This window comes from Caenorhabditis remanei, chromosome III (genome assembly GCF_010183535.1).
Source record: "Caenorhabditis remanei strain PX506 chromosome III, whole genome shotgun sequence".
Classification (NCBI taxonomy): Eukaryota; Metazoa; Nematoda; class Chromadorea; order Rhabditida; family Rhabditidae; genus Caenorhabditis; species Caenorhabditis remanei.
This window is the reverse complement of record NC_071330.1, coordinates 2,125,972-2,143,878: the sequence shown is the minus strand read 5'-3', so window position 1 is coordinate 2,143,878 and position 17,907 is coordinate 2,125,972. Positions and strand designations below refer to the sequence as shown.

The following is a 17,907-nucleotide window of genomic DNA, read 5'->3' as shown; positions in this document are numbered from 1 at the left end:
ACCTAGACCTCCCTCACATCTATTCATTCACTCTCTCTACCTACTGTGATGGACGGTACGATGTTTCCTTTCTTCCGACTACCTGACAACGCACTTCTTCATGTATTACGGTCTATGGAGGAGTTGAGTTTGTGAGTTTTTCCGTTAGCACTTTAATTATCAATGTTATCATGTACTCGTTCATTTTCAGAATCCTGTTCTCCCTCATCTCCAATCGATCGAAAACCTTGACAATTTCTGCAAACTTCAAGCCTGAGAACGATCTGAAAGTTCTGTACGCTACGAATTTCATTTTTGAGCTTCATTTGCGGAATCGTGATAGCATTGTCTTCAATTTATATGATAGCAGTCTGCGGAGCTGTCACCTACCAACCATGGAACTCTCTCACTTTGTTTTCTCTACCGTACTAGCAGACCAGTACGGCAAGATAGATGAGCTGATAGAGTACAAAGAGTCGAAGGGATGGACAACTCGACAGTATCTTCTTCATTTTCTTGACATTCTCCATCAACCAGATGTCTACTTCTACTATAGAGACCCGAGTTTCAGTGCTGATTGTGTTTCGAAAACTATGGAAGGGGTCACAGTGAAGAGACTGTGTACTTATGGGCAATTCGAATACGAGAAGACTATGAAGGCCTTGAATTACCCCAGTGAGATCTGCTTCGACACAAATCAGTTCACGAGTCACGAGTCTTTGAGCAAATTCTACATTCAAAACTTGGATTATTTAGATTTTGGTGATGGATTTCTAGTCACACTCGACGATCTGTTGCTAATAAACTGCAAACATATTGGTGTGACGTTTTCAAGACTTCGTGAAAAGCATCTGAATATCTATCTCAAATCATGGCTCCGCGGACAGAAAGAGGAGTTGGAACATGTCTGTTTATTGGCGAGTCGAATCAACTGGGAAGAAGTAGTTCCATATAACAAAGAGGTCTTGCTAAAGGGATTGAAGTATACTACTGTTTCAGATGATGTGGAAAGATTATTCTATTGTTCTGTTCCTGATACAGATGGAAAACGGGTAGTAGCTATAAAAGGAGGATATGATATCAAGAGAAAAGATGGGAGACTGGTGACAATTGTTCTGCAAAACGACTTTCCGTATTTCGAAATGTTTGTATGGTCCAATGACCAATAACTTCATGCATACTATGTTGTAATTTACTCTCATTCATTTTTCCGTATTGTTATATTCCCTCTAATAGAAGCGAGCGCTCTCTGAAAACCACTTAGAAAATTAGAAGCGCGTGCTTCAATTAGTGGGAATACGGTATATTATTTATAACGTTGCATTTATTTCTTTTTAAAAATAAAAGTGTTCTAATGGAAGTCTGTATTTTCAGTTATTCTTGTCAAGTTCACACAATTCACACAGAAACATAACAGACAAATCCGGCCGCATTGAATACTATTCCAATTTCATTCTCCGACCGTTCATAACTGTTAAATCTCTGGCTGAAATAGATAGATCCATGGGGAGGTTTGTCTAAGAGATGAGCCCAATTGTTATAACTAATTATTTGATGTGTGACGTGGCACCATCAACAGGGCTTTAGAATGTTGCTTTGAAGTCCCTAAAGAAGATGGTCTAATCCATCAGAGATCAACCAACCGATCACACTTAATTATCCGTTGTATGACGTGGCCCTCACTCACTCACACACATTGAAGGCGACTTGACACCTTACAATTAAGACCTATTAATTCCACAACAGAAGGTGATGTGGGAATCTGAACAGATGGTCATGATTCTTATCCCCTCATCTCCATAAGTGGCTGTGCCCCACCTCCTAGGCCTGCCTCAAATCTATTCATTCTCTCTCTCTACCTACTGTGATGGACGGTACGATGTTTCCTCTCTTCCGACTACCTGACAACGCACTTCTTCATGTATTACGGTCTATGGAGGAGTTGAGTTTGTGAGTTTTTCCGTTAGCACTTTAATTATCAATGTTATCATGTACTCGTTTATTTTCAGAATCCTGTTCTCCCTCATCTCCAATCGATCGAAAACCTTGACAATTTCTGCAAACTTCAAGCCTGAGAACGATCTGAAAGTTCTGTACTCTAGGGATTTCATTTTTGTAATTCATTTGCCGAATCGTGATGGCATTGAATTCAATTTATATGATAGCAGTCTGTGGAGTAGGAATAGCGGTCATCTCCCAATCGTGGATCTCTCTCACTTTGTTTTCTCTACCGTACAAGCCGACCAGTACGGCAAGATAGATGAACGGATTGAGTACAAAGAGTCGAAGGGATGGACAGCTCGACAATACCTTCTTCATTTTTTGGCCATTCTTCACAAACCGTATGTATTTCTATACTATAGAGATTCCGGATTTAATGCTGATAGTGTTTCGAAAACTATGGAAGGGGTCACAGTGAAGAGACTTTGCACTTATGGGGAATTCGAATTTGAGAAGACAATGAAGGTGTTGAATTACCCAAGTGAGATCTGGTTTGATACAAATCAGTTCACGAGTCACGAGTCTCTCAGCAAGTTCTACATTCAAAACTTTGATTATTTGATTTTGGTTAACGGATTTCTGGTCACACTCGACGATCTGTTGATAATGAATTGCAAACATATTTTTGTGCTCTTTTCAAGACTTCGTGAGAAGCATCTGAATATCTATCTCAAATCGTGGCTCCGCGGACAGAAAGAGGAGTTGGAACATGTCTGTTTGGTGGGGAATCGAGTCGACTGGGAAGAAGAAGTAGTTCCATATAACAAGGAGATTGTACTAAAGGGATTGAAGTATACTACCGTTCCAGATGATGTGGAAAGATCATTCTATTGTTCTGTTCCCGATACAGATGGAAAACGGGTGGAAACTATAAAAGGGGGATATGATATCAAGAGAAAAGATGGGAAGCTGGTGACAATTGTTCTGCAAAACGACTTTCCGCGGTTCGAAATGTATGTATGGCCCAATGACCAATAACTTCATGCATACTATGTTGTAATTCCCTCTTATTCACATTTATATTGAATTCCCTCCACTATATATAATTTACAATGATGCATTTATTTCTTAAATAAAATAAACGTTTCCAAATGGAAGTCTGTCTTTCAGTTATTCTTGTCAAGTTTACATAATTCGCTGAAGTTGCCATTTATATACATCACCAGAAGTTCACAGAAGCAAGGCGGACAAATCCGGCGGCATAGTATACTATTCTTATTATATCTCACGACCGTTTCACAGTTCTGAAATTTTTCTGAAACTGCAACAAACAGATCCCTGAGGAGATTAATCTAAGAGATGACACCTAATTGTCCAATGTGTGACGTGACACTCATCACCTTCAACAAAGCATTAGAATGTTTGAGCAGATGGTCGTGATTCTTATCCACTCCTATTAATAATGGGCTAAGAACCAAGGCTCTTGCTAGAAGGAAACCCATGACAGATGATTCTCGAGAACGTTCTGGGAAATCAAATAAAGCGATAGACTCATTTGCCCCTAACATACATACCTCCCTCTCTCAGATAGATCCATGCGGAGGTTAATCTAAGAGATGTGCCCAATTATAATACATAATTATCCAATGTGGCGCTCACTCACTCATCAACAGGGTATTAGAATGTTGGAGCAGATGGTCATGATTCTTATCCCCTCCTCTTCATTATGGGCTGAGAACCAAAGCACCTCACTGAAGAATGGCAGATTCTGGGAAACCAAATAGTACGTCATCCAAATTTCCCAAAAAGAACGTTGGTCCTAATAATCTACTTCTGGGAAATCAAATAGAACGACAATCTCATTTCCCCCTAACATACCTCCTTCGCGGCATACATTGTCGACTATTCTCTCCAACCCACTGCTCTTTCGTCCACAAGAATTGATAATTCGAGTGTTGATGAAACCTACTTTTCCACTACTACGACTTCCCGGAAATGCTACCATTAAAGTTCTCGAAAATCTGGATTTCAGACAATTGTGAGTTTATTACAAATTATGGGAAGGGCTTCATTCCAAGAGCTTTAAAATTTGAAACTCATTTGCAGTAGTAAACGTCATGTTTCTTTTTTCAGGTTCAAATTCTCCCTAGTTTCAAGGAAAACTAAGAATCTGGTGGCATCGTTACGATTAGAAGCATTTGAGGTCCTTATCATGATTAATGGTTCAAATTACGTAGGGTTGTTCACTAGAACGTCCCATTGCAATATGTGCTTTTCACCATCAACACTATCTGACTTCTGCGATTGGATGAATTATATTCGGACTATTTTCTGTTACACTCCGCCACCAAATGTTCGTTTCTCTAAAGATTGTGAGAAACATAAAATCGAATTGTTGAAAGAAAAATTGGAAATGTCAACGATCTCTTTCTGTCTAGACAATTGACAGATGTTATGAGCAGGGAAGTTTTGAAACAATTCAATACTCCCAACAGATTATCTCTGGACAAGAATCCATTCGAAGAAGCTTGTCAGATTCAACAAATCTTCATTCAAAACTTTCAATTTATCAAATATCATGACGTTTACTCATTGGATGGCATGTTATTAATCAATAGTGAAAGAGCGGAACTCTCCCATCCAACCACCCAGAAGCAGTTCAATCAATTTGCCAAACACTGGATCCATGGGTCTAATCCAAGACTACAATACATGCTTGTAGCAATCGATAAAATTGATTTTCCCAGTGGAGATGTGTATTTGAAAGATATCAAATGTATGGAAATGAGAAAAGATGCAAAAAGAGAAATCCGTGAAAAACACAAGCTGTCAGCTAATGTTGATATGATTCAAATCAGACGGAGGGATGGTACACCTGCAGTGATTGCGACGAAGAATGATGGGTATCGTCGTCCTAATATTCATCTAATTGTTTTGCACTGAAAACCTCCATTGATTTTGTGAGTCCGATCCACAACTGGATCCCTTTTTCCCTTCGTCCTTGCATTTGCAAAGTACATATGTTCATAATCTTGTGCGCTTTTCCTTCTGTTTTCAACCTTTTCTCTTATATACTTCCTGTTTCTTCTTTCTTTTAAACTGTTTTGTAACTTTTGAAATTGGGAATTGCTAATAAATTTCGATTGAATAAACATACTAATTTCGTGAAACAGTCAAAGGTTTAACTATCGTTCAGAATTATTGAAACATTCTTAGAAATCATCAAAAATGTTCACATTTCCGAAGAAAAATGGAAATGAAAACAAAATGTTGAAAACAATCGATTCATTTTTTGAAGCCGGCACTTCAAAAATGTTTCAAAGCAGGACTTGACAAGTATATTCTAGTTTTATCTCACCACCGTTTGCAGCCTTGAAATATCGGACTGAAATAGATAGATCCATGTGGAGGTTAGTCGAAGAGATGTGCCCAATTATGACACTTAATTATTCAATGTGTGACGTGGCATTCACTCACTCATCAACAGGGCATTAGAATGTTTGAGCAGATGGTCATGATTCTTATCCCCTCCTCTTCATAATGGGTCAAAGCCCTTGCCAGAAGGCACCCTTTGACAGATGATTCTAGAAAACCTTCTGGGAAATCAAATAGAGCGACACACTCATTTTCCCTAACATACCTCCTTCTCGACCTGCTAATCACATGCACCCTGTCCTCGACACTTCCATCCATATTTCACAAAAGAAACGTTGATCGTAATAGACTCCTTCTGGGAAACCAAATAGAACCATACCCTCATTTGCGATACATATCCCCCTACTGGACGTCTATTCTCTAGAAATTCTCTGCCCATTTTTACACCAGAATCGATAATTCATTCAAATGGAACCTACTTTTCCCTTATTTCGACTTCCTGAAAATGCTATTGTCCTTGAATCTTAATCAACTGTAAGTTCCTGGCTGCAGTTTTTCCAAACTATTTTATTTTTTAAAGATTTATCATCTCCCTGATCTCCTCAAAAACCAAAAGACTTGTGACATCATGTGGATTAAAGGCAACTGATGTCGTCATCTGCATTTCGCGCAGTATTAAATCAATTGTGTTCCTTGAAAGAAATCATTTGGCTCTAGATTTCTATAAAGATTCGAATGATCAGAATGGGTTATTACCCGTTGATATAACACTTCCGGTTGCTGCTTATGTTGGATATAAAGGTCCAAGAATTCAATCATCGACTCCATTCAACTTCAGAAATTGGCTGAATCACATCAAGACTGTATTCTCTTGGACTAATCCACCAAACGTTTCTTTTGGTCATGGCTGGGAGCGATTTGAAATCGTTTCGTTGAAAGATACAATTGGAAGTGTCGAGAAGCTTGTTCCGACTAGACAATTGACTGACGATTCGAGCAAGAGAGTTTTGGAACATTTCAATACTCCCAACAGATTATCTCTAGCCAATAATCCATTCGAAGAAGCTTGTCAGATTCAACAAATCTTCATTCAAAACTGCGAACTTATCGAATTTGATGATGTTTTCTCATTGGATGACATGTTACTGATCAACATTGAAAGAGCCGAACTCTACCATCCAATATCTCAGAAAGAATTCAATCGATTTCTCAAACACTGGATTCGTGGATCTAATCCAAGACTACAACACATGTCTCTATTAATCGATACGACTGATTTCGTCAACGGAGAAGTGTATTTAAAAGGAATCAGATGTATGGAAATGAGTGAAGATTCAAAAATAGAAAATAGTCAAAAACACAATCTGTTAGTTAACTTTGATATGATCCAGATCAGACGGAATGATGGTACACCTGCAGTGATTGCAACCGCAGAATCAGAAGATACTCTCAATATCCACTTCATTGTGTTGCACTAAAACCGTTTTCCTTTTCTATGTCACCTTCTTTAATAACTTTTTCTTTGTCGTTTCTCCTGTATATTCTACAAAATTTTTGATGTAAGATAAATCTGGCCATGACTAAACCAGAACTATATGTTTTTCGTGCAACAACTCCGTTTCCAGAGCCTTGCAGACACGCTTCATATGTTGCTCTCTTTTTTTGGTTGAGTCGCGTTCCGACCTTTTTAAAAAATGTTCTGCATTTTATGGAACCGTTCAGAATAAACAAAGTGTCGTCGGGAGTCTCGTGCGTTTCTCTCTGGCTCATTCCCTATGTCAGATGATTCTATAAAACCTTCTGGGAAACCAAATAGAGCGACAGACTCATTCCCTCTAACATACCTTCCTCCCAGCCTACACCGTCGACGAATGAGTTTCGAGAATCATCTGGCAAATTAAACAGAACGACACTCTCAATATCTCCCGATCTACACTGTCGACTATTCTCTCCAGTCCTCTGTTCATTCGGTTACTTAAATCGATAATTCGTTCGAATGGAACCTACTTTTTCACTACTACGGCTTCCCGAAAATGTCATCATCAAAGTCCTCAAAAACATGCTATTGACACAATTGTGAGTTTACCACACATTTTGTGGAGGGGATTTATTCCAGGGACCTTAAAAATGAGAAACAAATTTTCAGTAGTAAACGTCATATGTCATTTCAGGTTCGATTTCTCCCTTGTCTCAACAAAAACTAAGCACCTCGTGACATTGTTACGATTAGAAGCAAGTGATGTTGACATCACGATTTCTGGTTCAAATAACATACGGTTGTTCACTAGAACGTATCATTGCAATATGGGCTTTCCACCATCAACACTATCTGACTTCTGCGATTGGATGAATCATATTCGGACTATTTTCTGTTACACTCCGCCACCGAATGTTCGTTTCTATGAAAATTGTGAGAAATATGAAATTGAATTATTGAAAAAAACAATTAGAAGTGTCAACATTCTTTATGTGTCTAGACGATTGACGGATGTTTTGAGCAGGGAAGTTTTAAAACATTTCAATGCCCCAAGGGAATTGTTTCTGTATAGGAATCCATTTGAAGATACTTGTCAGATTCAACAAATCTTTATTCAAAACTACAAAAAAATTGTATTTGATGATGTGTACTCATTAGACGACATGTTATTGGTCAATAGTGAGGAAGTCAACTTCTATCGTCCAACAAACCAAAATCAATTCAATCGATTCGTCAAACACTGGATCCATGGATCGAATCCAAGACTGCAACGCATGTCTCTATCAATCGATTTCACTAATTCCGTGAGCAGAGACGTGCTTCTAAAAGGAATCAGATGCATGGATACGAGTGAGGAGATAAAAAGAGATATCAGTCAAAGACACTGGCTTTCAAACTGTGATATGGTTCAAATCAGACGGAAAGATGGGACACCTGCAGTGATTGCGACGAAAGATGGACATCGTAGTCTTAATATTCATCTAATTGTTATGCACTGAAAAACAATATCTTCTGTTTTCAACCTTTTCTCCACCAATTTTACTGCTTCTCCATCATTTTGAACTGCTTTGTATCTTTTGGAATTGAAAATCGCTAATAATTATTGGCCGGCACTTTCTCGGCCCGGCCCGGAATTTCGCAAGTCTCAATAAAAGATTGGTTTATCACATCATTGATATGAGCATCCACGAACATGGTTTGATAGTCGCACTTAAACATTTCATTACAGTACCTAACTGTATTTGATGGTCTCCAAATATAGAACCCTTCTATATATATATATATATACATATATATAGCCATAAACGGTTACACGTAAACGAATGCTTTGGTCTGTCAACATTCCCAGAACACTATAAAACATATGAATCCAAAGAAGCTTCTGGGAAATCAAATAGAGCGACACCCGCATTTTTCCAATACGGTCACGGCCTACACCGTCGACTAGTCTCTCCAACCCTCTCCACCGTCGGCCACAAGACTCAGTTATTCGAATCCTCTGCCTATTTAGTTACTCAAATCGATAATTCGAGTTCTAATGCAACCTACTTTTCCACTGCTTCGACTACCCGAGAATGCCACCATCAAAGTTCTCAGAAACTTGAGTTTGGAACAATTGTGAGTTTACCATATTTTATGGAGGAGGTTTCATTACAGGAACTTTGAAATTTGAAACACATTTTCACTAGTAAACGAAAAGATTGATTTCAGGTTCTTCATCTCCCTTGTCTCGTCGAAAACTAAACGTCTCGTGACATCATTGGGATTAAGAGCCGATCGTGTTGACATCAGGATTGACCGTTTAAATGAAGTAGTTGTGCACACTCAAGCTCCTTATTTGAATTTGACACTTCGACCATTCACACTATTAGAGTTCAAGGATTGGATGAATCATATTAGAACTATTTTCTGTTTCACTTCTCCAGCGAATGTTCTCCAGCGAATGTTGTTTTTTCAAAACTCTGTGAGATTTACCGTTCAATCGTTGAAAGATGCAATTGGAAATGTCAGCGATCTCTTTCTGTCTAGACAATTGACGGATGTTATGAGCAGGAACGTTTTGAAACATTTCAATACTCCCAGCACATTATTTCTGTATAGGAACCCATTTGAAGAAGTCTCAGAAATTCAAAAGATCTTTATTCAAAACTTCAAAACAATTTCATTTCATGATGTATACTCATTGGATGATATGTTATTGGTCAATAGTGAATCGGTTCAATTCACAAAACCAATATCTCAAAAACGATTTAACCGATTCGTTAAGCTTTGGATCTGTGGATCTAATCCAAGACTGCAACGCATGGATTTATCAATCAATAAAACTGATGTTGCCAGTGGAGAAGTGTATTTGGAAGGAATCAGATGTATGGAAATGAGCCAAGATGCAAAAAAAGAAATCCGTCAAAAACACAAATTTTCGGTTAATGCTGATATGATCCAGATCAGACGGAATGATGGTACACCTGCAGTGATTGCGACATATGATGGACAACGTCGTCTTCATATGTTTCTAATTGTTTTGCACTGACTTTGACTGGCTTTGAGAGTCCGTTCCACAATTTTATCCCTTTCTCCGTACGTCCCTGCATTTGCAAAGTTATGCTCATTTCTTTGTTCACTATTTCAGAATCTTCCGTTTACAACCTATAAATATTCTATATTTACAGTTTTCTGTTTTCAGACTTCACTTCACCAAATTTACTGCTTCTTCTTCATGTTAAACTGTCTTGTATCTTTTGAAACTGAACATTGCAAATAAATATCGATTGAATAACTTGCGCTTTGATTTTTCTACTCTATTTCCTGCAAATTTTAAGAAGTTTTCATGTTTTACACCCAAATTAACCTTCTATTCATTTGGTTTGTCAACATTCGCAGGACGAATGAGTCTCGAGAACCTTCTGGGAAATCAAACAGAACGACACTCTCAACAAAATCTCCCGGCCTACACCGTCGACTATTCTCTCCAATCCTCTGCTCATTTGTCCACAACAATCGATTATTTGTTCGAATGAAACCTACTTTTCAACTACTAAGACTTCCTGAAAATGCTATTGTCCACGCGCTCCAAAACATGGATCTCAATCAACTGTAAGTTGTTGGCTGCAGTTTTTCCAAAATATTTTATTCTAAAATCTTTTATTTTTTAGGTTTATCATCTCCCTGATTTCATCGAAAACCAAACGACTTGTGATATCATTAGGCATAGAAACTCGTGATATTGGCATCAACATTATTCGTAAAATTAGTGTATGTGTATACACTAAAAAATCCCATTTGACACTGAACTTCTATGAAGATTCGAATGATCAGAATGAGCTATTCCCAGTAGATATAACTCTCCCAGTTGCTGCCTCTTTTGGATATCAAGGCACAAGAATTCAACCCTCAACTCCATTCAACTTCAGCGATTGGTTGAATCATATTCGGACTGTATTCTGTTACACTCGGCCACTAAATATTCGTTTTTATCATGGATGTGAGAAATATGATATTGAATTGTTGAAAGAAACAATTGGAAATGTCAACGTTCTCTTTGTGTGTAATCCATTGACACACGTTTTGAGCAAGGAAATTTTGAAACGATTCAGTGTTCCAAGGGAATTGTTTCTCTATAGGAACCCATTCGAAGAAGCTTGTCAGATTCAAGAAATCTTCATTAAAAACTTCGAAATTATCGAATTGATGTGTTCTCATTGGATGGCATGTTATCGGTCAACAGCAAAACAGCCGCATTTTATCGTCCGACAACCCAGAAGCAGTTCAATCAGTTCATCAAACACTGGTTACGTGGGTCGAATCCAAGACTACAATACATGTTTCTACCAATCGATAAAACCGATTTCGTCAACGGAGAAGTGTATTTAAATGGTATTCGATTCATGGAAATGAGTGAAGATGCAAAAATGGATATCTGTCGGAAGCACAGACTGTCAGTTCCTTCTCATATGGTTCAGATCAAACGGAAGGATGGGACACCTGCACTGATTGCAACCGAAGATTCACAGGATACTCTCAATATCTATTTCTTTGTTTTGGATTGAAACGGTAGAGATTTTTTTTTTGCGCCTTATCGATAATATCTCACTGTCTTTTCCATGCCTTCTTGACGAATAATAACAAATTCTCTACTTTCTTTATTTGGTGCCCCCCCCCCCCCGAATCTATACAACTTTTCTTATATTTAAGCCATTTAACCTAGATTTGACGGCCCTAATGTGTACCAGTTCTGATTCAAACGGTTCTTTTTTGGACAGTTCTATTTTGGGCACCGTTGTGATTTGGGACAGCACCCTTCATTTTTCTACCTCAACATTCGAATACACTTTATCATGCATTTTCTGTTACTCACACAAAACTGATAAAACATGGCTGATATGTTTGGTATGATTTTCACAATTTCGAGAAATTTTGAGAAGTAGTCGCTTGATCTAATTTGAATAGTTTACCAATTGTCGTCAACGTTTTCTAAGAAAAAAATGAAGACGAAGATTGGTACTAAAAAGGGCAACTTATATGTTTTGATGTGCCTACGGCTGCGTTTTAGCTGGAAAAAACCTGCAAGCCACCTGTATAATCACAATGAGTTGTAAGTTCCAATCAACAATATTTCAAATTATGTGAGTTATCAGCCTTTAAAACATTTCATCACAAAAATAACCCAAAAAAAGAAAGAAACTTATCACTCAACCTAATATCTAATGTGTGACGTCTAATGTGTGACGTCACACTCACCACCTTCATCAGGGCTTTAGAATGTCTAAGCAGATGGTCATGATCCTCTTTATAATGGGCTGAGAACCAAAGTCCTTGCCAGAAGGAAACCTATGACAGATGATTCTAGAAAACCTTCTGGCAAATCAAATATGTAGAGTGACAGGCTAATTTCCACTAGCATACCTTCCTCCCGACCTACACCATCGGTTATTCTCTAAAACTCACTGCTTTTTGGACCACAAAAATCGTTAATTCATTCAAATAAAACCTACTTTTCCACTACTAAGACTAGACGAAAATGCTATTATCAAAACGCTCAAAAACATGCGTTTGACAGAATTGTGAGTTTATCCCATATTATGGGAGGGGCTTCATCCCACGGGCTTCAAAACTTGAAACAGATTTGTAGTTGTAATTGTCATGATTCAATTTCAGATGGGAGTTTTCTCTTATCTCCACGAAAGCTAAGAATCTCGTGAAATCGCTTCGATTAAAAGCATGTGAGGTTGACATCAGGATTCACGGTTCAAAAGACATAGTTGTGTACACTAGAACGTCTCATTTGAATATGGCCATTCGATCATTAACACTAGTCAACTTCAACAAGCGGTTGAATCATATTCGGACTATTTTCTGTTACTCTCCGCCACCGAATGTTTGTTTCTATGGTTGTAAGCAAAATGAAATTGAATTGTTGAAAGATAAAATTGGAAATGTCAACATTCTCTATGTGTATAGAGGATTGACGGATGTTTTGAGCAGGGAAGTGTTGAAACAATTCGATACTCCCAACAGATTAACTCTGGACAGGAATCCATTTAAAGATACTTGTCACATTCAACAATTATTCATTCAAAACTTCGAAACTATCGTATTTTATGATGTATACTCATTGGATGACATGTTATTGGTCAATAGTGAAGAAGTCAGATTCTGCTGTTCAACAACTTAGAAACAATTAAACCAATTCCTCAAACACTGGATCCGTGGATCTAATCCAAGACTGCAACGCATGGATTTATCAATCAATAAAGTTGATTTCGTCAACGGAGAAATGTATTTGAAAGGAATCAAATGCATAGAAATGAGTGAAGATGCAAAAAGAGAAATCCGTCAAAAAACAAGAACATTTAAGTGGTGGTATGGTTCAAATCAGACGGAAAGATGGGACACCTGTAGTGATTTCGACGTATGATGCACCTTATCGTTTTCATATTCGTTTTATTGTTTTGCACTAAAAACCCTATTGACTTTGTGACGTCTTTGCATTGCAGAGTTATGTTTATAATCTTGTTCGCAATTTCAAAATCTTTTGTTTCAACTTTTCCCCGCCTAATTTACTGCTTCTCCTTTAACTTAAAATGTTTTCTATCTTTTGAAATTGAGAATTGCTAATAAATATTGATCGAAAAATTTTTACGACAATATACAGTACCGCTCAATAGGATATGAAGTTTTGGTTTTTCGGCCCTAACTTCTTTCAAATTGGTCGGATTGACCGGAAACTTTGGGAAAACATTTATTGCGGAGTTTTCCTTATATTTAATCAATATTCTAGATGAAAAATCATTTTTTACAAGTTTTTGTGAAATTTTCGAAAATCACGAAAATTCGAAAAAGCGCATATTTTTATTTCCATGACCGGCGTATCAAGAATAGAATGTGTAATAAGTGTTTATGCTTAATTTTTAATAAAAAACGACTTGATTCTCATTTTTTGACCACTGGACCACTACTCTTGAGTTGTTACCCGTGTCTCCCGGGCTGTCAAAGTTTGGCAGTACTAATACATTGAGTTTTATACTTCAAACATCTGTAAAACTTGTATTTTTGTAGAAAACAGTATCGAAGTTCGCAAAGCTATAGAGTAAAACGTGGAAAACATGAATTTAACATTTTTATTTTGATAGAACTCCTAAATTAATTTTTGGGGACCTTTAATTATCAAATGCTGCATATCCGGTTTCGATGCCAGACTCTTTCCGAAGCGAAATTTTTTATTTATTCGGCACTTTTAGTTTTACAACTTATGGAACTTGTTATTTGAAACATTGTCAATATTCTGAACCTAGTTTCAATACACACGTTTGCATTAATAAGATGGATCACTCCCTGTTGTCTTACTCTCACTAATTCGAAAATGTCGAAATTTTACATATTTGGTTTTACTCAAAAATCATATCCTATTGATGCTGTTTTTGATCGTTCACGTTAGAAAAGGACCCAAATAAGATTAAAAACAATAGAAATGTCCTCAAAAAAAAGTGCCGAATAAATAAAAAATTTCGCTTCGGAAAGAGTCTGGCATCGAAACCAGATATGCAGCATTTGACAATTGGAGGTCCCCAAAAATTAATTTAGGAGTTCTATCAAGATAAAAGTGTTAAATTCATGTTTTCCACGTTTTACTCTATAGCTTTGCGAACTTCGATACTGTTTTCTACAAAAATACAAGTTTTACAGATGTTTGAAGTATAAAACTCAATGTATTAGTACTGCCAAACTTTGACAGCCCGGGAGACACGGGTAACAACTCAAGAGTAGTGGTCCAGTGGTCAAAAAATGAGAATCAAGTCGTTTTCTATTAAAAATTAAGCATAAACACTTATTACACATTCTATTCTTGATACACCGGTCATGGAAATAAAAATATGCGATTTTTCGAATTTTCGTGATTTTCGAAAATTTCACAAAAACTTGTAAAAAATGATTTTTCACCTAGAATATTGATTAAATATAAGGAAAACTCCGCAATAAATGTGTTCCCAAAGTTTCAGGTCAATCCGACCAATTTGAAAAAAGTTAGGGCCGAAAAACCAAAACTTCATATCCTATTGAGCGGTACTGTATTCCAAGATAAATGTTTTTGGGTACAAATAGGAATAGGATTCAGTTATCGCTGCATTTTTCAAATAAATGATTCCCGTGGATGGCTGGGCCGAAAGTAGTCGACGGTGTAGACGATCGGTGAAATAGGGGTGCTGTCTTATTTGGAAGTTCCGATTGTAAGGATTCACACCTCAAGGACCCATCTATCCATTTTCTCTGTCAACATTCCCAGTGTACGAGTCTTCACTATCCAAACCTTCTGGCAAACCAAAAACCTAGAGCAAACGGACTCAAATAGATAGATCCATGTGGAGGTTAATCTAAGAGACGAGCTCAATTATGGCACCTAATTATCCAATGTGTGACGTGGCACTCACTCACTCATCAACAGGGAATAAGAATGCTTGAGCAGATGGTCATGATTTTTATCCCCTCCTCTTCATAATGGGCTGAGAACCAAAGCACTTGACAGAAGAATGACAGATGACTGTAGAGAACCTTCTGCCAAATCAAATAGCGACAACCTCATTTCCCCTAACATATATCCCTCCTCCCACCTTCCTCTCGGTCTACACCGTCGACTATTCTGTCCAGTACTCTGCCGATTCGTTCACAGAAATCGATAATTTGGTGTAATGGAACCCACTTTTCCGCTATTTCGACTACCCGAGAATGCTATCGTCCACGTGCTTCAAAACATGGATCTTAATCAACTGTAAGTTGCTGATTCCAGCTTTTTCTAGAATCTTTTATTTTCTCAGATTGATCATCTCCCTTGTCTCAATGAAAACTAAGAACCTAGTGTCATCATTAGGATTAGAACCATCTCATGTTGACATCTGCATTGAAAGCGGTATAAGTTTATCTATGTTCATTGGAAAACCCCATTTGGCTGTGGATTTCTATAATGATTCGAATGATCAGAATGAGTTGTTACCCGTAGATATAACTCTCCCAGTAGCTGCCTATGTTGGATATAAAGGACCACCAATTCAATCATCCACTCCATTCAACTTCAGCAAGTGGTTATATCACATCAAGACCATATTCTGTTGCACTCAGCCACCGAATTTTCAATTTGCTGAAGGCTGGGAAAAATTTGGAATTGAGTCGTTGAAAGAAGCAATTGGAAGTGTCAATACGCTTGCTCCGAATCATCTACTGACTAACGATTCGAGCAGGAGAGTTTTGAAACACTTCAATTCCCCAAGCGGATTCTTTATGGTCAAGAATCCATTCGAAGAAGCTTGTCAGATTCAACAAATATTCATTCAAAACTGCGAAATTATTGAATTTGGTGATGTACACTCATTGGATGACATGTTACTGATTAATATTCAAAACGTCTACTTCTACCATCCAATATCTCAAAAAGAATTCAATCAATTCCTTAAACACTGGATCCGTGGATCTAATCCAAGACTGCAACATATGACTCTATCAATCGATAAAACTGGCTCTGTCGACGGAGAAGCTCATTTTAAAGGAATCAAATGCATGAAAGTGAGTAAAGAGACAAAGAACAAAATCGGTCGGATGCACGGTCTGTCAACGCATGACGATTTGATCCAGATCAGACGGAATGATGGCACAACTGCATTTATTGGGACACAAAAATCAGAAAATGTTCTCCGTGTCCATTTCAATGTGTTGCACTAAAACCGTGTTGTAAACGCGATCCACTGATTATTTGTCACTGTCTTTTCTATAATAACTTCTCTACTTTTTTTATTTGCTGCTGCGTCGAATCAGAACTCCCCAAGTAGAAATGGTACAAATCAGAACCGACTAAAAGAGGATTAAACATTATTTTTTAGTCATCCTAGATTTGGCGGTTCTGAATTCTATTTTCATTATACTTCAACATTCGAACATATATTCTCATGTATTTTCTGTTACTTATACAATAATAATCCATAAACTGTTAACCAACTTCTATTGTAACAAAATGTGCCTAACTTTAGCTGTATTGTTGCAGGCAGGCTTGGTCGGAGAAAAAGTCGGAGAAAGTCGGATAAAAATCGTTTAACTTTGCGCACTCAATTTCTCAGAACCAGTTGGCTATCTATAATTGTAGATGTTAGCGAGTTGAACACTTTTACACTTAATTTTTCGTTTGTGGCCGCGATTATGAAAATTTATGAAACTTTTATCCGACTTTTTTTCGGATAAAATTCGGATAAAAAATTTCGGATAAAATCGCCATAACTCAAGGGACACTTTTTTGATTCAGACAAAATGCAGTTAAAAATCAATAACCCAGTGACGTACATCGAAAAATAACACTATTGAGATTCCCAGAGCATTCCCGGCGAAATTCATAAAATTATCCGACCAAGCCTGGTGGCAGGGAAGAGAATTTTTCATTTCCTATCCGAAAATCTGAAGATACAGTTGTTTTTTTGCACAGATTCAAAAGATTTAGGAGGAGTATGATATTAAATTGGCGAAAAGCCGCATTTACTTCTTTTCATAAATGAACCTTTTTTCTTATCTTAAATACTGTTCAAATTTTATCTCACGACCGTTCATAGTTGTAAAATTTTAAACGGAAATAGACAGACCCATGTGGAGGTTAGTCTAAGAGATTTGCCCAATTATGACACCTAATTATCCAATGGGTGACGTGGCACTCACTCACTCATCAACAGGGGATCAGAATGCTTGAGCAGATGGTCATGATTCTTATTCTTCATAATGGGCTGAGAACCAAAGCCCTTGCCAGAAGAATGACAGATGACAGAAGATTCTAGAAAACCTTCTGGGAAATCAAACAGTATGACAATCTTATTTACCCCAAACGTACCTACCTCCCTGTTTGGAGGGAATAATAGACGAAGTAAGTTGGAGACATTCTGGTCTATTTGATTTGCCAGAAGATTCTCTATTTTCATCTGTCATAGGGGTAGGGAAACAAACTGAAACGTTCGTTTATATGTGATCGTTTATGGCTATATATAGAAAGGTTCCATATTTGGAGACCTTCAAATACAATCGAGTTATGTATAAATCCTGAAAATACTGTCGAACAATTTATTCAATCAATATTTATTAGCGACTTTCAATTCCAAAAGTTACAAATAAAT

General features: G+C 37.4%; 4 protein-coding genes and 1 pseudogene across 5 annotated transcripts; all 5 read left to right on the top strand.

The window, feature by feature from the left end:
* Nucleotides 1–48: 48 nt before the first annotated feature.
* Nucleotides 49–2,958, top strand: GCK72_008575 (uncharacterized protein; the record flags this gene model as incomplete). The annotated part of the gene is made up of 3 exons (XM_003094936.2): nucleotides 49–131; nucleotides 191–1,123; nucleotides 1,989–2,958. 3 exons carry the CDS (start codon nucleotides 49–51, stop codon nucleotides 2,956–2,958), a joined length of 1,986 nt encoding a protein of 661 aa, XP_003094984.2.
* Nucleotides 2,959–3,620: 662 nt separating this feature from the next.
* On the top strand, nucleotides 3,621–6,773 carry GCK72_008574 (annotated as a pseudogene). Its single transcript has 3 exons — nucleotides 3,621–3,703; nucleotides 4,359–4,823; nucleotides 5,876–6,773. Coding segments are annotated over exons 1-3 (1,446 nt in total).
* Nucleotides 6,774–7,935: 1,162 nt separating this feature from the next.
* On the top strand, nucleotides 7,936–8,271 carry GCK72_008573 (uncharacterized protein; the record flags this gene model as incomplete). Its single annotated transcript, XM_053726892.1, has 1 exon — nucleotides 7,936–8,271. The coding sequence occupies one exon, from the start codon at nucleotides 7,936–7,938 to the stop codon at nucleotides 8,269–8,271; it is 336 nt and encodes a 111-aa protein (XP_053586469.1).
* Nucleotides 8,272–8,810: 539 nt separating this feature from the next.
* GCK72_008572 (uncharacterized protein) lies at nucleotides 8,811–9,803 on the top strand (the record flags this gene model as incomplete). The annotated part of the gene is made up of 2 exons (XM_053726891.1): nucleotides 8,811–8,890; nucleotides 8,984–9,803. 2 exons carry the CDS (start codon nucleotides 8,811–8,813, stop codon nucleotides 9,801–9,803), a joined length of 900 nt encoding a protein of 299 aa, XP_053586468.1.
* A 5,653-nt stretch (nucleotides 9,804–15,456) lies between these two features.
* GCK72_008571 (uncharacterized protein) lies at nucleotides 15,457–16,480 on the top strand (the record flags this gene model as incomplete). The annotated part of the gene is made up of 2 exons (XM_003094897.2): nucleotides 15,457–15,536; nucleotides 15,583–16,480. 2 exons carry the CDS (start codon nucleotides 15,457–15,459, stop codon nucleotides 16,478–16,480), a joined length of 978 nt encoding a protein of 325 aa, XP_003094945.2.
* Between the last annotated feature and the right edge of the window lie 1,427 nt (nucleotides 16,481–17,907).